General features: G+C 40.6%; 1 protein-coding gene across 1 annotated transcript; it reads right to left on the reverse strand.

Moving 5' to 3' along the window:
- Positions 1–9,420: 9,420 nt before the first annotated feature.
- Positions 9,421–11,354, reverse strand: cbln4 (cerebellin 4 precursor). The gene is made up of 3 exons (XM_029506872.1): positions 11,088–11,354; positions 10,095–10,211; positions 9,421–9,618 (listed from the first exon to the last, which is right to left on the reverse strand). Exons 1-3 carry the CDS (start codon positions 11,352–11,354, stop codon positions 9,421–9,423), a joined length of 582 nt encoding a protein of 193 aa, XP_029362732.1.
- Positions 11,355–18,084: the final 6,730 nt, after the last annotated feature.

Genomic DNA, 18,084 nt, shown 5'->3' on the forward strand with positions numbered 1-18,084 from the left:
AGGAAAGGCCAGCAGATCAGCACTAACAGGGACTGTGGTGATGTGATGGAGAAGGTCGGATAGATATGGAGCCAACCGTGCCGTGGAAAGATTTGGAGACGAGCAGGAAGGAATGCAGAGTTTAGATGGAAGTCGGTGGTTGATGTGCTCCGAGAATAAAGGGTGACAGAAAACAAGCTGGAGTCTATCTGAGAGGAGCCTTCCAGGGAAACCACATCCTCAGCTCTGTGTCAGTTGGTAGAAAGTCTGAAAGGTCACTCCCTTATTGGTTGACGGTATTGCTTCAGACTTGATGGTCACATGTTGGTCTGCTTACTCTGACCAGGGAGAAGCTTTATAAATTCATCTCCCCTTCACAGCTTCCATGCTTATTGTCCATCAAAGTGATTAATGCACATTTGATGTGACTCATTCTTGAGCTGCCCTGTCAAATAGCCCCCACCCCCATCCCATTGCTTGCTTCTGCGTTTCACAACAGATGGATGACGATGACAAGACAATGGCAATTCATCTTCATCATGATGTCCGAACTACCATTAATGTGCTGCTCCTTCTCTTACATAATGCAGCTTGTCTCACTCACAGATGCATTCAAGGGAAAAGAACAATATCCCGAGAGTTGGGCACGTCATTTGTGGTGAATATCATCAAGACATTTTTTTTTTTTTTTTTTTTGCATATCCATCTCATATATTTTTAATATGAAAGCTGCTAGATCTATTAAATGAAGTTACAAAAGCCGATTTAGAGACGGACTTTCAAAATAACCTATAGGTTTATTCCTCAGGTGTGAAATGTAATAATACAACATAGAATATGGATTTATTCTGCGGGGAAAGCATCTACAAGTTCTCTGCTCCCACACTATTTCAGCGTTACTGCAAGCTAATATGCAGCCTCGAATTTAGATTCATTTAAAGGACAGAATTTTCAATCAATACATGCAAATAAAGTTTTTACTGTACTTCATACTTTTTTTTTTTTTTTTTTTGGAGGGCTTTGTGTTGACTTGTTGGCTCCTTTTTTATGTAGTGGATGTGAGATAAATGCAGCATGTCTCATGTGTAAAAGTTGTATTTGTACATCTTTTGTTATAGGTGATGCATTAGAATGCTCTGCATATGCTGCGGCCACTTCCCAAGTAAATTGGACTATTTTCATTCAGACCTGCACAGACACAAATAAATACCATTCTATGAATGTCGCTGGGGACTGATGTACATATTGTGGTTTAGCTCTTGCGTCTTGTGTCTTCTTTTACTGAGAAATACTTTGCCAAGAATATCGAGCTTCCCCTCCCTGGCATTCAGTCCCCCCTGGATACTGACAGCTGCCTGAATTACAAAGGTAGCAATGTGAGTAATGAACCAACTGAAATCTCATCATATAGAGTGACTTTGAGTTCCGCAGAGCAGCCCCCCCGACCCTGAACCCAGCCTCTGAGCTTCGCCAAATGAGCTTTTCATTTACTATTCAGAAATCAGAATGAAGCACGTTGCAGTCACAGTGGTGCTCTGAACGACTGCGCTGCATGCAAACGTGGTTTTGCAGCCCTTAAGCCCAACGAACCAGCGACTCTGTTCCAAGCCCATCTGCATACAGTGCTCACGTACTACACAAATTGTGTTGGAACTTAAAGTTTTTAAAGATGCGTGCTTTTCCTGAGTATCTTTTCTGGATTGCTCTGAAGCAAAACGTGTTGTTATTTAATGGCTGCTGCTTTGATGTGGCTGATGTATAATGCAGCAGTATTAAACACCAAGTTTAGCAGAGCTGATTCGAGTTGTCTGGAGAATGAGACAGGTTTTTAACGCAGCGGGGGAGAGATGGGGAAAAAGATGCCAGATAAAATGGCTGATGGCTCGAACCAGTGGACGTAAAATAAGAATCTACATCAGTCGGACATGGACATTAACACAAAAAGAGCTTTTTCCAGTTTTGTTTTTTTTTTCAGTATTGGAATTGTCGCCACAGTTTTGGTTAAACTCTTGTGATCATGTGACAGCTTCATCTCTGATTTCACTCTGAATGTCCACACTCTCTGGTATTATAAGCTACGGCTCGTCTCCTCCACGCTCCCTGCCTGCAGCCGGTTCTCTTGTCCCACAGACGGACTGAAACTCCACCATCTTGGACTGCAGACAAAGACTGTGGTTCCTCTTCCCTTCCTGTGGAGAACCTGGTGTATGAATCAACCTTTCTGAGGTTGCAGAGCATAATAAGAATTGCCGTCTCCAGCTGGAACACTGACTGTTAGACATTTTACAAAAAGCAGGTTAGCAGCGATTGAATTTAGTTTTTGACTCTGTGAGACTTAAATCAAGTCAGTTTCCAAACTGTTCTGACTGATTATCTGTAAAGTTTTCCTTTTTCTTTAACTCTATAGAAAAGTTTTCAAACTGTTAACACGTCTCTCATTCAATATTTGAAAACTGAACTAATCGGCTCACGGTTCACAAAAACATGAACGTGCTCACTGTATGTGTTCATGCACAACACTGGAAACTCAATTTTCTGATGTAAAAAAAAATAAAAAATAATAATAATAATAATAATAAAAATAGCACCTTTTGAGTTTGACCTATTCTCAATACTTTACTCGAGGACAAACAATTTATCTGAAAATGTGATAATAGTGCATCGTTATCTTAACAGCTATGTTGCCTTTGGTGCAGCGTTGAAGATGAGGAGGTATTGAGGTGAAAACTCTGTCCTCGATTGTCCCTTTGTGTTATATTCTGTTTTATGTCTCCGGGGTAAAGAAGTGTCTTCTCTATAGGCATCGTACGGGCAGCGCTTATTTTCTCCACTAAGGAGGAAATCAAAGGCTTCACATCTCAAAAGTAGTCCGGCGCCTTGTCTATCAAGGAATGCTGAGCAGCTGGCTGCCACTTATTTATTTCCAAACTGGTAATTTCTTGTCGGAATGTGTTCAAAAAGTCTTTTTCTCAAAGACAGACGGATAGCTGAATAAATCTAAAGGCAGGGTTGTTTGTGTTTGCACAGCAACAACAGCACCAGGACAATATAATGCCATCCATCAGATCCATTACGAGAAGAGGCAGTGCTTTATTGCAGAGCTGTACAGTTATTGTTGCTGTTGTCCTATATCATTGATGGTGCTGCTAATGTTGACCCCCCCTCGACATATTCCTCCTGGAACAACAAAATTAAGTTAAAGTGAATGGAAGGATTTAGACCTTACACAGCAGTCGTCTTCATCGTTTGCTACCTGAAGCACGTAGCTGTCTTATCTGCAAACGTTGTTTACTTATTCAACACCTGACTGCTGCCTCCAGTCACACAATGGAAAGGATTATGAGGAATTAACATTAAAAAAAACAAAACAAAACAAAACACCACTGGCATTGTGATTTTTGGATTTGGTCGCTGTGATTGAAGATGTAACCCAAAGGAGAGAACGACTGCCACGATGGTGACATCAAAGCAATAAACACGTTTCAAGGCTGAAGTCTCACCCTGTACGAAGCCAAACAGAAATGTGCTTTTTTTTTTTTTTTTTTTTTAGGACGGTGGAATAAAAGATGGCGGTCAGATGGGTTCATCTGGCTTCGGGCTTCTCAGGGACTCATTTCCACTTTGAAATTTTCTTTGTAAAATAGAAGCAGATTTTATAAAACGTAGCTTCACACATTGGTTTTTTTTCCGAACCGTCATTTTGAAACTTCAGATTTACAATCTGGTAGGTTTTTTTTTTTTTTTTTTTTTTTTTTTGGATCCATATGTGGACTGTGTGGAGGATCTTTACTGCGCCTTGCTTTCTCTTGCAGGTGCCTATTTCTGGTACGTCACTCTTCTTCCTAAATCACAGGGTACAGACACCCCAATACAGACACGGTTTATCTTCTATTTTCCTCAAAATTGGACCATCATGCAGGTTGAAGGCACGTAAACGTTGGTTTCACCCTTCAGCCGTGACCTCAACATCCACTTTTATTTAAACTTATGTTAACGAGTTTTTAATATTTTAAGATAGTTCATTTCAAAATAATTAGATATGCAAAACAGACATAAAAATAAGGAGCCTTGTGGTTTTGGAATCTTGGATACTATTTTAGACACTAACTGACCTCTGTGTGAAAGGAAATGTATTTAGGTTATGTTCTTTTAAGTTTGTGTATTTTTATTTATTTTTTTTTTGGCTACCAGATGACAAATAATCTATTCTAATTATCAAACTGAAGCCGTAAAGAACTAGTTCACATTTTGTTCGACCGCATCGCAGCTCAAAAACAAAGGCTTCGTTGAAAAGCGGATAAGAAGCTGAACGTAATGGGAAAGGGGGCCAGAAATATTGTGTATAAACACCAAAATGAAATCTGGAGGGAAGAAGGGGTGAAGCATGTTTTAGCGGATGTTGGATCAGTTGGTGCAGTTGTTGGAGTGTGAACTTTGGAAAACTAAATTAGCTGCAGAGTAGAGCTGCTTTTGTTCCAAACCAAACTAAATCAAAGTGTGTCGGTTTCTACGGGGGAAAGTTTCCAGCTTCTGTAAGAGTTAAGGCAGCGAGTTAAAGCTGTTTGCTGTAGTGATTAGTCAGGTACGCTAACATTTGAATCTTTTTTTTTTTTTTTTTTTTGCTTTGATTAAACATTTTTATTTAATTATTGACGTAATCACAAATATCTATGAAAATGTGAAGTACAATAATGTCTGTCCATTTTGTGCTTTTATATTTTATAGCAGGTCTGCATTTATTTTTTTATTTTTTTATTATTTTATTCTGAGCTGTGTAGAAGTTTGTCTGCAGCATGCAGTATCTTTTTTTTTTTTTTTTTTTTTAAGGAAATAAAAGCGGTGCAAATCCATAATTTCATACAACACATGCAAAATAATATTTTCCTAAGTTGGTTTTCTTGTTACCACATCTGGGCAGGATTTTTTTGTTCTCCTCGGAGACGGCTGGTGTTTTGTTTTACTTGGATTGCTGCGTTATAATCCAGTTCAGGGGTTATGTGTCCCCCTGGATGCAATCAAAGTAAACAGTGTTATGCATATCTCAGACCAAGTGCGGGAAAAATTCCACCTGAAGTGGTCGACTGCTTCGAGACAAAATTATTCAATCACAGTTCACTTTTGCCCTTTGAAATGTTGGCAGAAAGGTCAAAATTAAGTTTTCGATTCTGTACAGTGCGCCCTGCCACCAGCTTTGAGGACGGTGGGATCTCGCGCTGCCTCTTAAATCCTTCCGTTCTGCAGTTTGTCCCACAGCTACATTACCATAAAATCACCAGGTGTAAAGTTCTCCAGATAACCTTCTGTCTGCCGGCTAATGAAATCCATATAAAGTTGAGAGATATGCAGTTTGCTTAAAATGACTTTCCCGAGAGATCGTTCTTATCTCGTAAACAGTCCGTCTGACAGCCTAAACACACGCAGAAACAAATCAAGCTGCCGCAGCAGATAGTCCACCTGGAAATAATTTTTAGAATCAGATTCATTAACATGAGGTATTGTTGCTTTTTCCAACACATACACACATGATATCACAAAATCAGTTTCAACCAGTTTATTTCTGCTTTCATCCCTGAGAAATTCAGCTTGTTGCAGTGAGGCCATTTGAAACTTCTCATCTATTATTGGCACCAATGACTTTACCTAATGATACTTTTTCTTTGAGTCTTGTTTTATTTGCCATTTGGTACAAGTGGTAGACAGTGATTCACGCTGATTCATGCCAAAAAACTGAGCCAAGTTATAATATGATTATAAATGTATTATTATTTTGCAGGTTGTCATGATTTCATAATTTGTAGTCATATTGTTGAATTTATAAAATCGGATTGGCTCACTGAGTACAATCTAGATCTGTGACGTCCAGTTCTTCTCCCAGAATTGTATCACTCTGAGAGTGACAAGTGACATAGAAAGAAAAACAAAAGAGCTAGCTGGTGGTTAGTTGACAACAACAAAAAAAAAAACGAAGCTAGCTGAGAGAAGAGCGGGAAGGCGAATGGGAAATAACAAAGTGATGAGATGCTCTTTTTGTCCGCCGCACAGTATGTGCCAGCATCCGGGAACGACTTTTGGCCAAGAAAACTCAACCCAAAAAAAACGGTGGTCACGTCCAGGCTCGTGATAGTCGACATCTTCAGTGTGAGTACTCCGAAGTTCGTAGTAACAGTTCGCACAGCCGATGAGCTTCAGCACCCAATCAATTAATTTAGCCGTGATTTAGGAAGCGTCCCAGTGGCGCACCGCTACTGATGACTAGTTTGGAAAGAAGCAGAAGAGCCAAAAAATATAGTTTGAAAAAAATTAAATTAAATTAAAAAAAAGGGGGTTTGAGGCTGTGACTGTGCTGATATCCAAACTGAAAACACAAAAGCAGACAAGGTTGGATAACATTTAGATGTTGAGGTACGACGACTGGAAAAAAAAGTCCTAAAAAAAATAAAAAAAGTTTTTGTAAGTTTGAAGATAAATCTTTTAGAATCTGAAAACCTTTTTTCAAGACTTTTTGATGAAACGATTCATTGAAACACTGAAAGGAAAAAAAGTTTAACTCAAGTATCCCAAATTAGTTTTATGTTTTCTTTCCAGTTAACTTTTATTTTTAATTTCTTTTTCTTTTTCTTTTTTTTTTTACAATCTGGAAACATTCCAGCTGTCTTATATGTTTTTGGAGATGAAAAAAGAGTAGTTAACTGCAAAGCAATCAACCTTTCAGGCAGTAGATTTATGCATCAACTGTGCAGAATCTGATACAGACAAACAAATTCCATTTCTGGAACTTAACATGAACAGGAGAAGGGAAACAAAAAACTAAAATCCTTTGTTAAAATTTTATATTATATTGATTATTTAAAGCCAGAATTCTCAAATACATAAATTTAATTGGAAGATTGAATGTTCATGTTAAAACAGATTACTTAAATACTAATTCAGTAGTGACTGACCCGATTGACCCCCCTAATAATCAGCAGGGACAAATAAGGTATGCAGGCACGCACAAAATTTGGATTATTTCAGTTTTAGCGTCATTAAAAAAATGAAGACAGCCAGACTTGTACTCTGAATTTAAGCAGACATGTTGTGCAGCTGATGGTCCGAAGTGTGACACACCTCATTCAGGCGACCTTTTTATTTACAGCCAAAAGCTGTAAAATCACTTTTCTCTCACGGTCACAAGAACTGACACTGAAGCCAAAGGCAGCTTATCAATCACCCCCCCCCCCCTAAAAAAAAGAAAAGAATATATATATATATATATATATATATATATATATAATAGCCAACAGATAGATTTTAAGAGTGAGATTGACCATCCAAAACAGCAGCGAGGCAGAGAGGAAGACGATGAGGGTGAATGTTATTAAAATAAGACTCTGGAAGCTTCCAGGCTGATTTTTAAAAAATGCAGCTGCACGCTGCACCAGCAGCATCCACTGCAGCAAGGCCGACAGTAACTCTGCTGCCGGCACGAAGGGGACAGCCGTCACATACTCAGAGCAACAATTAGGGACTTTCCCAGAATGCCGAGCGAGCCATTTCTGCTCACTGACGGTGACGGGAATCTGATTATTATTATTATTATTATTATCATCAGATAAACTTTATTAAGATCCATAAACCACGGGTTGACTTGTGCAAGGTTTATTATAAATACACAGGTTGAAATTACATGTTTATGCCATACATTTTCAGCAACAGATACATTTTAAGAGAAATGTAATGCCGCCTGAACAAATTGTGCATTGGTCAATATCAACACTTTTTTTTTATTCTATAGTGTTTTCCCTTTTAGTATTCACTCTTGAAATAAAATACCCACTTGTACTGTAGCACGTGAAGCATTATTAACATTTTTATTGTTATATTTAGGCACCATGTCAGGGAACCAGTATGGCATTCATTAAATGTTAAACAAGGCAACAGTGACTTCAAATATGATTTTACTTTATTAACACATGACCAAAATGATAATCTCTCCTGAACCCCACACCTGGATTTTACTGATTTTTCTGGTCACTTGGATGCAGCAGAAACGCGCTATAAAGACACACAAATATTTTCACCTTTTTAAGATGGTATAGGGAAGTTGTTAGCAAACTTGTTGCCTATTTACACACCCAGCAGGCACAGAGCAGCACTAGCATTCATTTTTACTGATGGGAAGTCTGATAATCACTCCTCTTGTAGCTCTGTTTTTGGTCTCCTCCACGTAGCGTAGTCATTGACATTGTGCTGTTTTGGTGCCGACGTGAGCAGCGACAGTTAAGTTGCACGCCCAAAAAACCAAAACATTAGTGGAAATGGAAGTGCATAGCTGTGGCTTCATCACTAAAAGAACGACACATGGAACCGCAATCAGCAGGAGAAAAACTACATTTCCCTTAATATGCATCTGGCAAAACAAATAGGTGGAGCGTACATGTGACATCGAGACGTAGTGAGCAGGTGACCTGCTTTAAAAGCACAATACGGGGATCAGCAGCGAGCCGAAACGATCAGGAATGTGAGGAAATCGGATGACTGACACAACGGAAACACAAGTCTCACAGCCCCCTAAATACAAACCAGACCCACAAAATGGTTACAGGGTCGTTTTGTTTCTCTACGGGATCATTTGGCACCTTGGTGTCTCTTTGTACTTATTTGGCATCTCGACAAAGTAGCTTTGTGCACCTTCGTAGTCGTTTTGTATCTTTTTAGGGGCGTTTGGCGTTATTCTTTACACATTTTGTGCCTCTTTGTCCCTTTTTGTAATCAATGTCAAATATACATTGGAGTTGCCTAGAATTGGTTTTGTTGTTATTTTGCCATTTGCGGACATCTGCTGTTGCTTTGTGGTTATTTTGGGTGTCTCTCTGTGACCTCTCAGAGGTTTAACCTTCACCTGTTGGACCCCCAGGCCCCCCATGTCTATCCAAGTGTGCATCCAATTATTAATACGACTCTTCGTTAAATCTGATCAACTCCATTTGTTCCTTCAAACATCCTTCCTGTAAACCTCAGTTATCAGCGACACTCATCGGTCTTATTGTGCGGAAAAATGTGATGAGAAGTCACACAAATAGCACAGGCATATACAATTTACACCCGAAACGCAGATGAACTACAATGCAACAGTTGGAAAATAAATAAAAGTTAAAATATAAATCAGTATGTTTAACATATTCCAACAGGTCAAAGTTTGAAAAGTACTTCTGGGATGTGTTGGTGTTCCTGTCTGATGCTGCTTGAGTGACAGGAACGTAGAGCGGGGATCGGGGAACGTGTCAACTCTCTTTCATCTGGACCGGGACTCGAACGATTTTCCAAAGTCTTTTCCTCTCTCTGATGTTTTCCAGCAATCCAGCAGCAATCTGTCATGATCCAACCGATGCGGCGGTAATGTTTTTGATTATACGGTGACGACACATTATGAAGTCAGGAAGCTTACGATCTTCTTTTTCTTTACAGAGGAAACACGAGAAAGCCAGAAAACGTTGAGTACTTCCATCCCCCGACTAGGTTTCCCTTCTCCAGCTTCAGGTAGACTTTGTCATCCTTTTCTAGATAAAGCAGAACTCCATTGGTGGCCGCCTCGCGAGTCACATCTTTGTCGCCTGCAAAAGCAGAAATGACTGGTTTCCCATTCAGCATTAGGTTCACCTGGATGATGGCACAAACAGAAAAGCCAATCAGCATTCACAACAGGGACAGAAAAGGAATAGTTTCGCTGGCATGTTATAGTTAATTCATGATAAAGCACTTAAAATACTGCTACAGTTCATTTATACAAACTTTATCTTTAAGATATATATATATCTATATATATATATAGATATATTACACATTTCAGCTCCAGAGGTAATACTCGATGCAAAGTGAGAAAATGTCTTTTTGTTCAGTTATAATTTACTTTTTTTTTTTTTCCCAGTGATCATCCTTATTACATTAATGAATTAAGCCTCAATTTTAGGATTAATTTCTTCCAACACTGATATTTCTGGGTTAAATTTAGAGGGAGGGTCCAGATTATCCCCCTCCCCCTCCACCATGTCAGGAATTTTCCTCTGAGATATTTCCTCCCAGCTGAACATTTTTTTTTTTTTTTTACAGCTGTGTGAAATGAATAAAAAGTGTACCTGTATGGTCTGACTCTGGTACACCTTAATGACATGGAAGTTAAAACTGTAGATTCCTTTTCTTGGGGACAAAAATACTGACTCAAAGGTGAAGTAGTTTCCTATATTCACCAGAACCTATGAAAGGAAGGAGAGAGAGAGGAGGGAAGACACTTTAGGAGGAAATATGTCAATTCACCGCAGAATATATTATTCCACAACAAAACTAAATGGTCATAAACAAGTTCATCTTGTTGGTAGCTTTTATACATTCATGCAGCTTTGACTCAGAGAGGTAATTAAAAAAAAAAAAAAAAGTGTTTTTCTACACTTCACTTGCTTGAAAAGTCTCAGCAGCTTCACTCATCCTGTTTCTTTCGCTGACACATGCAACACAACTCGAAATAAATCCACTTTTCATTTGAAGGTGTCAGTTCAACTAAACAGCTTCGCACTTAATGCAGCCTGAAATGGTTTTCTGATACTCCTCAGTCATGTTAGACCAGGGCCTTCAGTATTTACAGTGCTGAGGGAGAATAAAGCCCCTCAGGTCGTGATTAATGGAGGCAGCTAAAATTCAAATGCTTTCATAGCAACAGCAGGCACATGATCCACACCAATCAGAACCAATCCCGTTATGTAATCCAGATGAGAGGGCAGAGGATCAGCTGGGAGCTGGTCAGATCCTTCTTGTTTGCGCTGATTTGTTTATTATGTATGGTTGTGATTGCGCGTGCACGCCGGAAGGCTCTGCGGGGAGCCAGCCCCCCCCCCAGACGTAATCCAGTCACTTCCCAGACCGGCCTGGTGGGGATTGTGTTGCAGGATCAACATGCCAGGGCCTCAGTCTGAACTCTGGGCTGCAGCTGCACTCCAAAAAACGGACACTTTAATGTCCTGCAGTGCATCTCCAGCCCGAGCTGAGGGACGGAGCATCTGTTCCAAAAACAAAGTGGGAAACCGCAGAGGCACACTGAACGACTTAAAAACACATTTCAATAAAATGATCTTCACCTGGTCGAAGTAGATTACTCTTGTTTTGTTGCTCATCTCCGACGGTTCGTGGTTGTTGCTCCGGACTGCAGAGAAAGCCACCTTGGAGTTGGCGGCGCGCACCGAGATGCCGAGCGGAGAGGACGAAGCCTTCCAGTCCGTGGCCGGGTTGGAGTCGCACACCACCAGGCATTTTCCCTCCAGGACGATCGGCTCCGTGTCGTTCTGAGCTCCCACCACGTCCCAGATCACCGTCCAGCTGAGCACCAGCACCAGCGAGTTCACCATGGCTGTGTCTCTCCGACAGATGTGCCAGCGCCGTCTCCTGCACCAAGCAAGTTCCCGCCGGTGTCCGCCGAGTCTGACGCTCTTCAGTCCACTTACTGGATCCACAGATGTGCCATATCCGAAACACTCAGGCAGAAAAACAAAAGCCAATCCTCACTGTGAAGAGCAGACACCTTATTCTGAAGTCCACAAAGATCACCGGTTGTTGCCTCCGCGTCTCATTTTCGTTGTAGACGCTGAAGACACAGAAAGTAGACCATGTGAAATGTTATTTTAGAGGACTCTGGTCCAGACTGGGGGTGGATCGTCCATAGCCTTCACTCCCACTCCGAAAAAACGCGTCTGACAGCAGCTCCTCTCCGCAGTGATGTGCCGCATGTGTGCGCGCCCGGCCATCCACTTTACGCACGCACGTGGTGAAAGTTAAAATGAACCATTCCCTCGTAATTTGCCCCCCAAATACCCCTCAGATTCCTTAATTCCTAATTAAAACAGCCTCCGGCCAAAGCCAGCAGTTGGCAGTAACTGTGTGACTAACAGAGGACTCTCTGGATATAATCTGACAGTTCTGACTCTTCAGCCGCCGGATCCGGGAGCAGAGCCTTGAAATGAGGATCCCCACACACATTTCTGAGGACCTCCAGGGTTGAGTGACTCTGTAATCTTTAAGGTTACAGAGCTGAAATGCCCCCCAGAAGGAGTGTTACTTTCTCCTCATGTCCACGGAGGCTGTAGGTTTACCCATAATGCAGTGACTCAACATCATCTCACTGCACAGGTGAATCAAAATCCCTCAGGTTTGACTTCCAGCTCCAGAGGACAGGGGAGCTTCCTCTGTGCTCTTTCCACAGTGCTGTCTTCACTTTATAGCTGAAGAAAAAACCTGCAGTGAAACTGGAAAAGGGAAAGACCTTTTAGTTAGCTCCAGTGGAAGAGACTGTTGTGTCAAATTTATTCATGTCACCAAAATGAATTTACCAGAAGGCAGCTGCAAATTAATGATGTAGATGTTGCCGCTCAGGAATCCATCAGCCGCTCTACAAGTCACTCGTCCGCTGCCTTTAAAACAGCAAACCCCCCCAAAGTGTCCCACAAAGATATCAACAAGACATTTTGGATGTGGGTGCATCACTTCCGTCGTCGTGTCACTGCAGGTTCATACAGCAGAACAATTTTAACGTCCTTTGTCTGACCTACAGAATCCTACATTGTCTCCATCCATCAGGTTTTTGGAGCGTTAGAATAATTTTCTAATTACAAATGAGTGATGAATCTGAAAAGGAGTAATAATTTCAAACAAGGTCATTTAAGGGTGTTGTGCACAACTCTTCAAATGAATTTACGTAAAATAAAATATAATTTAGTATTAAATATAAGAAAACCAAAAATGAATAGTTATAGCACAGACTCTGTTATATTTTAAAAATACTAATTATTCACAACTTGGTCTAAAAAAATAAATTCTTGGTCATCAGTCACCTCTTGTATCTTCATCAGCAGATAGATTTTGCTCAGCTGTCGTGGAAAGTGATGGATGGATAGATAATCAATAATTCATTGGATAAGTTGAATTACTTGGCCAATTCAGGGTCCTTATATCTTCTTATGAGTGTCGTAAGAAACTGTATTACTGGACCCAGAGATTTACTTCTCATAAAGGAGAAGTTAAAGTTAAAAGCTGCGATTTGACCAAAAAAAGAAAAATATATATGGATGTGGTATTTAGGATTGTTGAATGGGCAGGTAGGTAGAAAGGGAGGCAGTCAGGTGGGGTATTTAGTAGTATGTAGACTTGTGAAGTGATAATGTTAAACTAAAAATAAGCCTCAATCCTGAATCCAGCATTTGTGTGTTGTCTTTTTTTTTTTTTTTTTTAAGCTTTGTAATTAAATCTGTCATCGTGAGCTCTTTTTAATCTCTGTGGCCAAACAATTCCAAAATCATTTGCTTAAAGTGAAACAGACAAACAAGCAAATGGATGTGAACCCACAAACACCCAAAAGCAGCACGAGCCAACACGCAATGTGCTCCAAAGTGTTTCTGATCCGGACGTTTTAAAAGCAGCACAGACTGAGAGCAGCCAGCTCGGTGAAGCTTGCCGTCAAATCTGTGCTTCATTTTTACAACTGAAGGGAAATGATCAAGTTAAATGAAATAAAAAAACAAAACAAAGGTTATCAATCCATCTATGATCGACTTCGCTTGTGCTTGGGCATCAGTCTGTAAACTCACTGTGTATCACTGCACCAAGGTGAAGAGCAGCCATTTTGTGCGGTTTGTGTCGTCACTCGGCTCTAACAAACGGGTCGGAGCCTAATGTCGCGCATGTCAATCTGTTTCCATGGCAATGGAGCTTTTCATAGCTGAGAGGTGATGGTTGGAAATGTGCCAAGAAACGCCTTCCACAAAATGAAACTCTTTGCAGATTAATCTAAAGAGATAAGATTGTGAATATAATCCCGACGGGACGTGATGTGGAGGACGCAGTTCTCTGTATGTTTCAGTGCGTCTCCTGAAGACCTTTTCTCTGATATTCCTCTTGTCATAGATAAAGAGTGTCAATAAAAGACGGGGTGAATGTGCTGTCAGTGATGAATGAGAACATTTATTTCATCAAAACTCTGCTGCTGGTAAACTTTTTTGTTTCACGTCACTTCCTGCTTCTGTCGTGTCATTTGTCAGACGGCGATAGTTATTAGTTACTTTTTACAGATTTTATTAATCCCAAATCTAAAGCTGAAGTTGGCAGAAATGAGCACTGAAAGAACTAAGACCATGTCATTTGTGATTATATTGACACGCCAGAATATAAAGTTGTTTTTTTTTTTGTTTTTTTTAAAATATCATCATATTGACCATGACCTTTGGCCCAAATCTGAAGGGATACTCAGCAAAAACCATGTTACGTGAGGTCACCATGACCTTTGCCCCTTGACTTGCAGTCAGTTCATCTGTGAATCGGAGTGAACGCTTGTGCCAAAGAAAAGTCGTTCACAAATCTGACATGACAACATGATGCCTGCTGGCCTGGAACTACCAACACTTCAGCAGCTTCAGGTGATCTTATTTTTTGTTTCTAGCAGCTGTAGCCGCCGACCAACCCGTCGCGCCCTCTGCTCCCTCCTGCCGAGCTGGGAGCTCCTCTCTCCATCCCTCTCTGTCTTCGTCGTGCTCTGATTACATGAGTGGCACAAGGTGTGCAGATGTCGAGCAGCCAGCTGATATTCATCTCCAATCCTTTCTGTTTTAAATACCTGGCTTCCACTCTGCCGCACCGCCGAACTGTAGTTAGTTCGTCTGGTTGTTTGGCTGGTTTGTCTACGTCTGCCTGCGTCATTCCTTCCCGTTCTTTTTATGTCTTGTTCAGAGGATTGTCCATCCTGTTTAACAAAAAGTTTCATCAAAAATAATTCTTGGTAAATATTTTCACAGAAACAAAATAACTCTTCAAGCAGTCGAGCGAAAGAAACCGCTTTCTAGCTTGTTTGCTGGTTTGGACCGATAAGATGACACAGTTCATTCAAACTGCGAATATGTCTCCAAGCTTTTTTTCTTTTATGGAGCAGTTTCAACAGCTTCTTCCATTGTAGGCACTGCAGCTTTTCACAGAGTTCAGATCTGTCAGGACGGATGCTAGTGGTCAACAGTGGAAAGTCACCAATTCACCAAAAGTTGAACCAGATATGAAAAGGTTATATTTGAAATGGGTGCTGTGGCCAGGCATCAGCTGGGGTTATTCATTTTTGTTGATAAAGCATCTCTTCAGTGAGAAAATGGAACTGAATGTCATTCAAAGGCAGACACAGAGGTTTACTTGGTTTTTTTATCTAAGACTGGATTTAGTTTTTCTGCTCTTTGGATGGTTGTGTTTCCCGAGCTGGGGAGTGTTTACATGCTAACAACATAGAACAACATAGACGGGTTAATGGAGATGAGCTGGGTTTTTTCTTCTTTTCTTTTTTTTGGGGGGGGTTTGTTTGTTTTTCTTGGAGCTTTCAAATGAGTGCATTCCCAGAAACCTGTCGAATCTGACTTTGACTTGACTTCATTTAAAGGTGAGGGCCGACACAAAAGCTTCATTTCAGACGGAGATCCAGTGTTAGTCCTTCCCTGAGTAAGTGCAAAAAGATCAGGTTAGCGCATGAAACACATATGGTGAAAGTTATTTGGGAAGAGGAGGTGCAAAAAACTTTTGTAACTGACAGAGATCACACAGGTTCACGGAGTATTTGGACTTTAATCAAAAGTATCAACATTTGATGTTTAAGGTTGTTCTAGTCTGAGGAGGCTGGGAAGTCCTCATTATGACACCGTATCAAATCAGAACGGATCAAATTTACTTCTGTAGGGTTTACATAGAACAGGTCCAGAACAAACTTAACATAACCCTCCAAGAGCAAACACTTCGAGACAGAGGCCACAAAAAACCTCCTTTAAGAGGCAGAAACCTCGAAGAACTGGGGGTGGGGGGCAACGGCAATGAGAGAGACAGTGAGAGTGAGCGTGGGGGGGGGCCGGGGGACGACAGGAAGAGAGACGATGCCATGAAAACATTCAGTGATCGATGAAACCTGCTGGTTCTAAATGTGCTCCAGTAAATATTAACTGACGGGGAGAAGAAGAGGTCGCAATGAGAGGTGAGCGTCTCATTATGCTCAAGAGTATAACAAGGCTAACCGTTCCTTCTTAGTTTTTTAATTGACCTGCTTCCTGTAAAGCCTCTTTGAGCATTGTTAAAATGTATTATTATTATTATTATTATTACTGCACACAAAACCTTCAACATAGTAATAATGCAGTGTGAAACTGCCCTTCGAGGAGAAATATTATTGAACATTTTCAAACAGGCCCGCTTTTGTCTTGCTTTTTTTCTCACGTTGGAAATGACTCTGACTCGGTGCTGAATCTGTGCAGGCCAAATATACATTTGCAGGAGTCAATCACTTTAATTGTTTGTTAAAATGTATAACGCTAGTTTATTCTGCTGGAAACCTGCACGCTAACGCACATGTATTCAGAAAAATAAATGAATTCAAGGAAGACGGCAGCAGCATAACGAGAAACCGTTTGAGGTTATGAGGGGGGTGTTGCTTTTCATACACTGTTAGCTGATTAAAATGTGAAAATGCTGTGCGAAATCTCTAATTTTGGAAATTATGGCACCCTTTTGTGTCATTTAGTCAGAGTCCTTGTTGCCAAAAAATGTGCCGGTGGTTATAAAACCACTCTGACGTGATGCTGCTGTCTTTCGGGGGGGTCGGCCACGCTCCTTGGGGTCGGTGTGCTGAAAACTACTTCCCCGTCAAACACACAACATTATCTCAAGCACTGATGTGTCACAGCGTCAGGCTGAGTTGAAGTTCAGTGACTCACTAAAAATCCATTCAAAGGAGAAATCCTTTCATCAGATGGTTTGTTGTGTGTGCGTGTACAGCAATTCATGTTGCTCACCAAACCCACCCCTCAGCTGAAAAGAGATTTTTTACTCCTTATCAGATAAGACACAAATCTCATTAATATTTTACCTGATGCCTCCAGCCATTATTTACTCACTTACTTCACGTCTGATTTGTCTACTTGAATCATTTTAACATCTGTAAAAGACAAATAGAAAGACGGGGGAGGAAGAAGACCTACCGCTGGGTTTTGATGAAAAGAGCAAGTCTTGGAGGAATTTAATCAGTAGTCTAAAGACGACTATGTACTCTCACCATGTTGGACAGCCCTGTCGCACATATTGAGTGGGTGTGGTAATCTTCAAAAAGGTGCAGGCTCATTTTAATCCTTAGTGTACTTTTACACTAATTAAACATAAATCTAAAAAACAGTACATGTGCCACTTTTCAAAGAATAGAAATAATCAGCAGGTAAAAAGGCAGAGACACAAACTGCCAATCACCGAGCGAGGCAAGTTTACCTTTCTGTTGAATTTACATTTGGAAAAAAAAGTTTGCAGATTGTTCCTTTGTGAAGATCGGAGGCTGCGATCAGCCCAGATTTATTTATTTTGTTTTATTTATTTTTTTTTTTAGCAAAGCGTTGTCCAAACCGCTCTGCAGCGTGATCTTCCTCTCTGTGTTTTCACCAGAATATGGTGAAATGTGCCGCTTCTGTCTCGGTCCTCACGCACAATCTCACAAGCAGGCATTTGCTCAATGATTCCACCATTTATGTCCATTTATTTAATTCAAATTTTGTTCTTTTTGTGTACCGATGTCACAGGAATATTTTAGCACTGAGCCGATGCTGGTTTTTCCTACAGTACCTTGGATGTTGTAGCTGCTGGAGAGACTGGCAGCAAAATAATCCGACAGTTATTAAGAGGGAAGTAAACATGAGGCGGGGAACAAAAGGACAACAGGTCCACTGTGACCTGATGACCCCTTTATCATCGGTGTAACCGTCGGATCCGTTATCTATATGTTCTGTTTATCAATACTGAGCACAGCAACTTTAAAGTAACACACAAGTGGGCTGAAGCTGCTGAATTGTTACCTTAAACAAGGTTTCTTTTGTTCACTGTGGATTCGTTTTATTCCCTCAGATGCCAATTAAGCAGCAAAACATTCAGGACAAACGTTCCCCAAAGGAGGAATGAATTCCAACAATGCAGCATGGGCAGCTCTGCAATCACCAAATGTCTGTTTGTTGTTACAAAAAGCTCTCTTAAGTTGATTTACACTCTGTAACCAGGCAGTTGCCAGAAAAATAAAGTAATATCAAACTTACT

Source organism: Echeneis naucrates, chromosome 7 (genome assembly GCF_900963305.1).
Source record: "Echeneis naucrates chromosome 7, fEcheNa1.1, whole genome shotgun sequence".
Taxonomy (NCBI): domain Eukaryota; kingdom Metazoa; phylum Chordata; class Actinopteri; order Carangiformes; family Echeneidae; genus Echeneis; species Echeneis naucrates.

What these genes read in the sequence shown, in the direction of transcription:
- cbln4 (XM_029506872.1), bottom strand. Translation starts at nt 11,354, where the DNA reads ATGGTGAACTCGCTGGTGCTGGTGCTCAGCTGGACGGTGATCTGGGAC. An exon ending in GAGTAATCTACTTCGACCAG is followed by an intron (nt 10,212 to 11,087) that starts GTGAAGATCATT and finishes TTCCTTTCATAG; the next exon opens with GTTCTGGTGAATATAGGAAA. An exon ending in ACCAGAGTCAGACCATACAG is followed by an intron (nt 9,619 to 10,094) that starts GTACACTTTTTA and finishes GCCATCATCCAG; the next exon opens with GTGAACCTAATGCTGAATGG.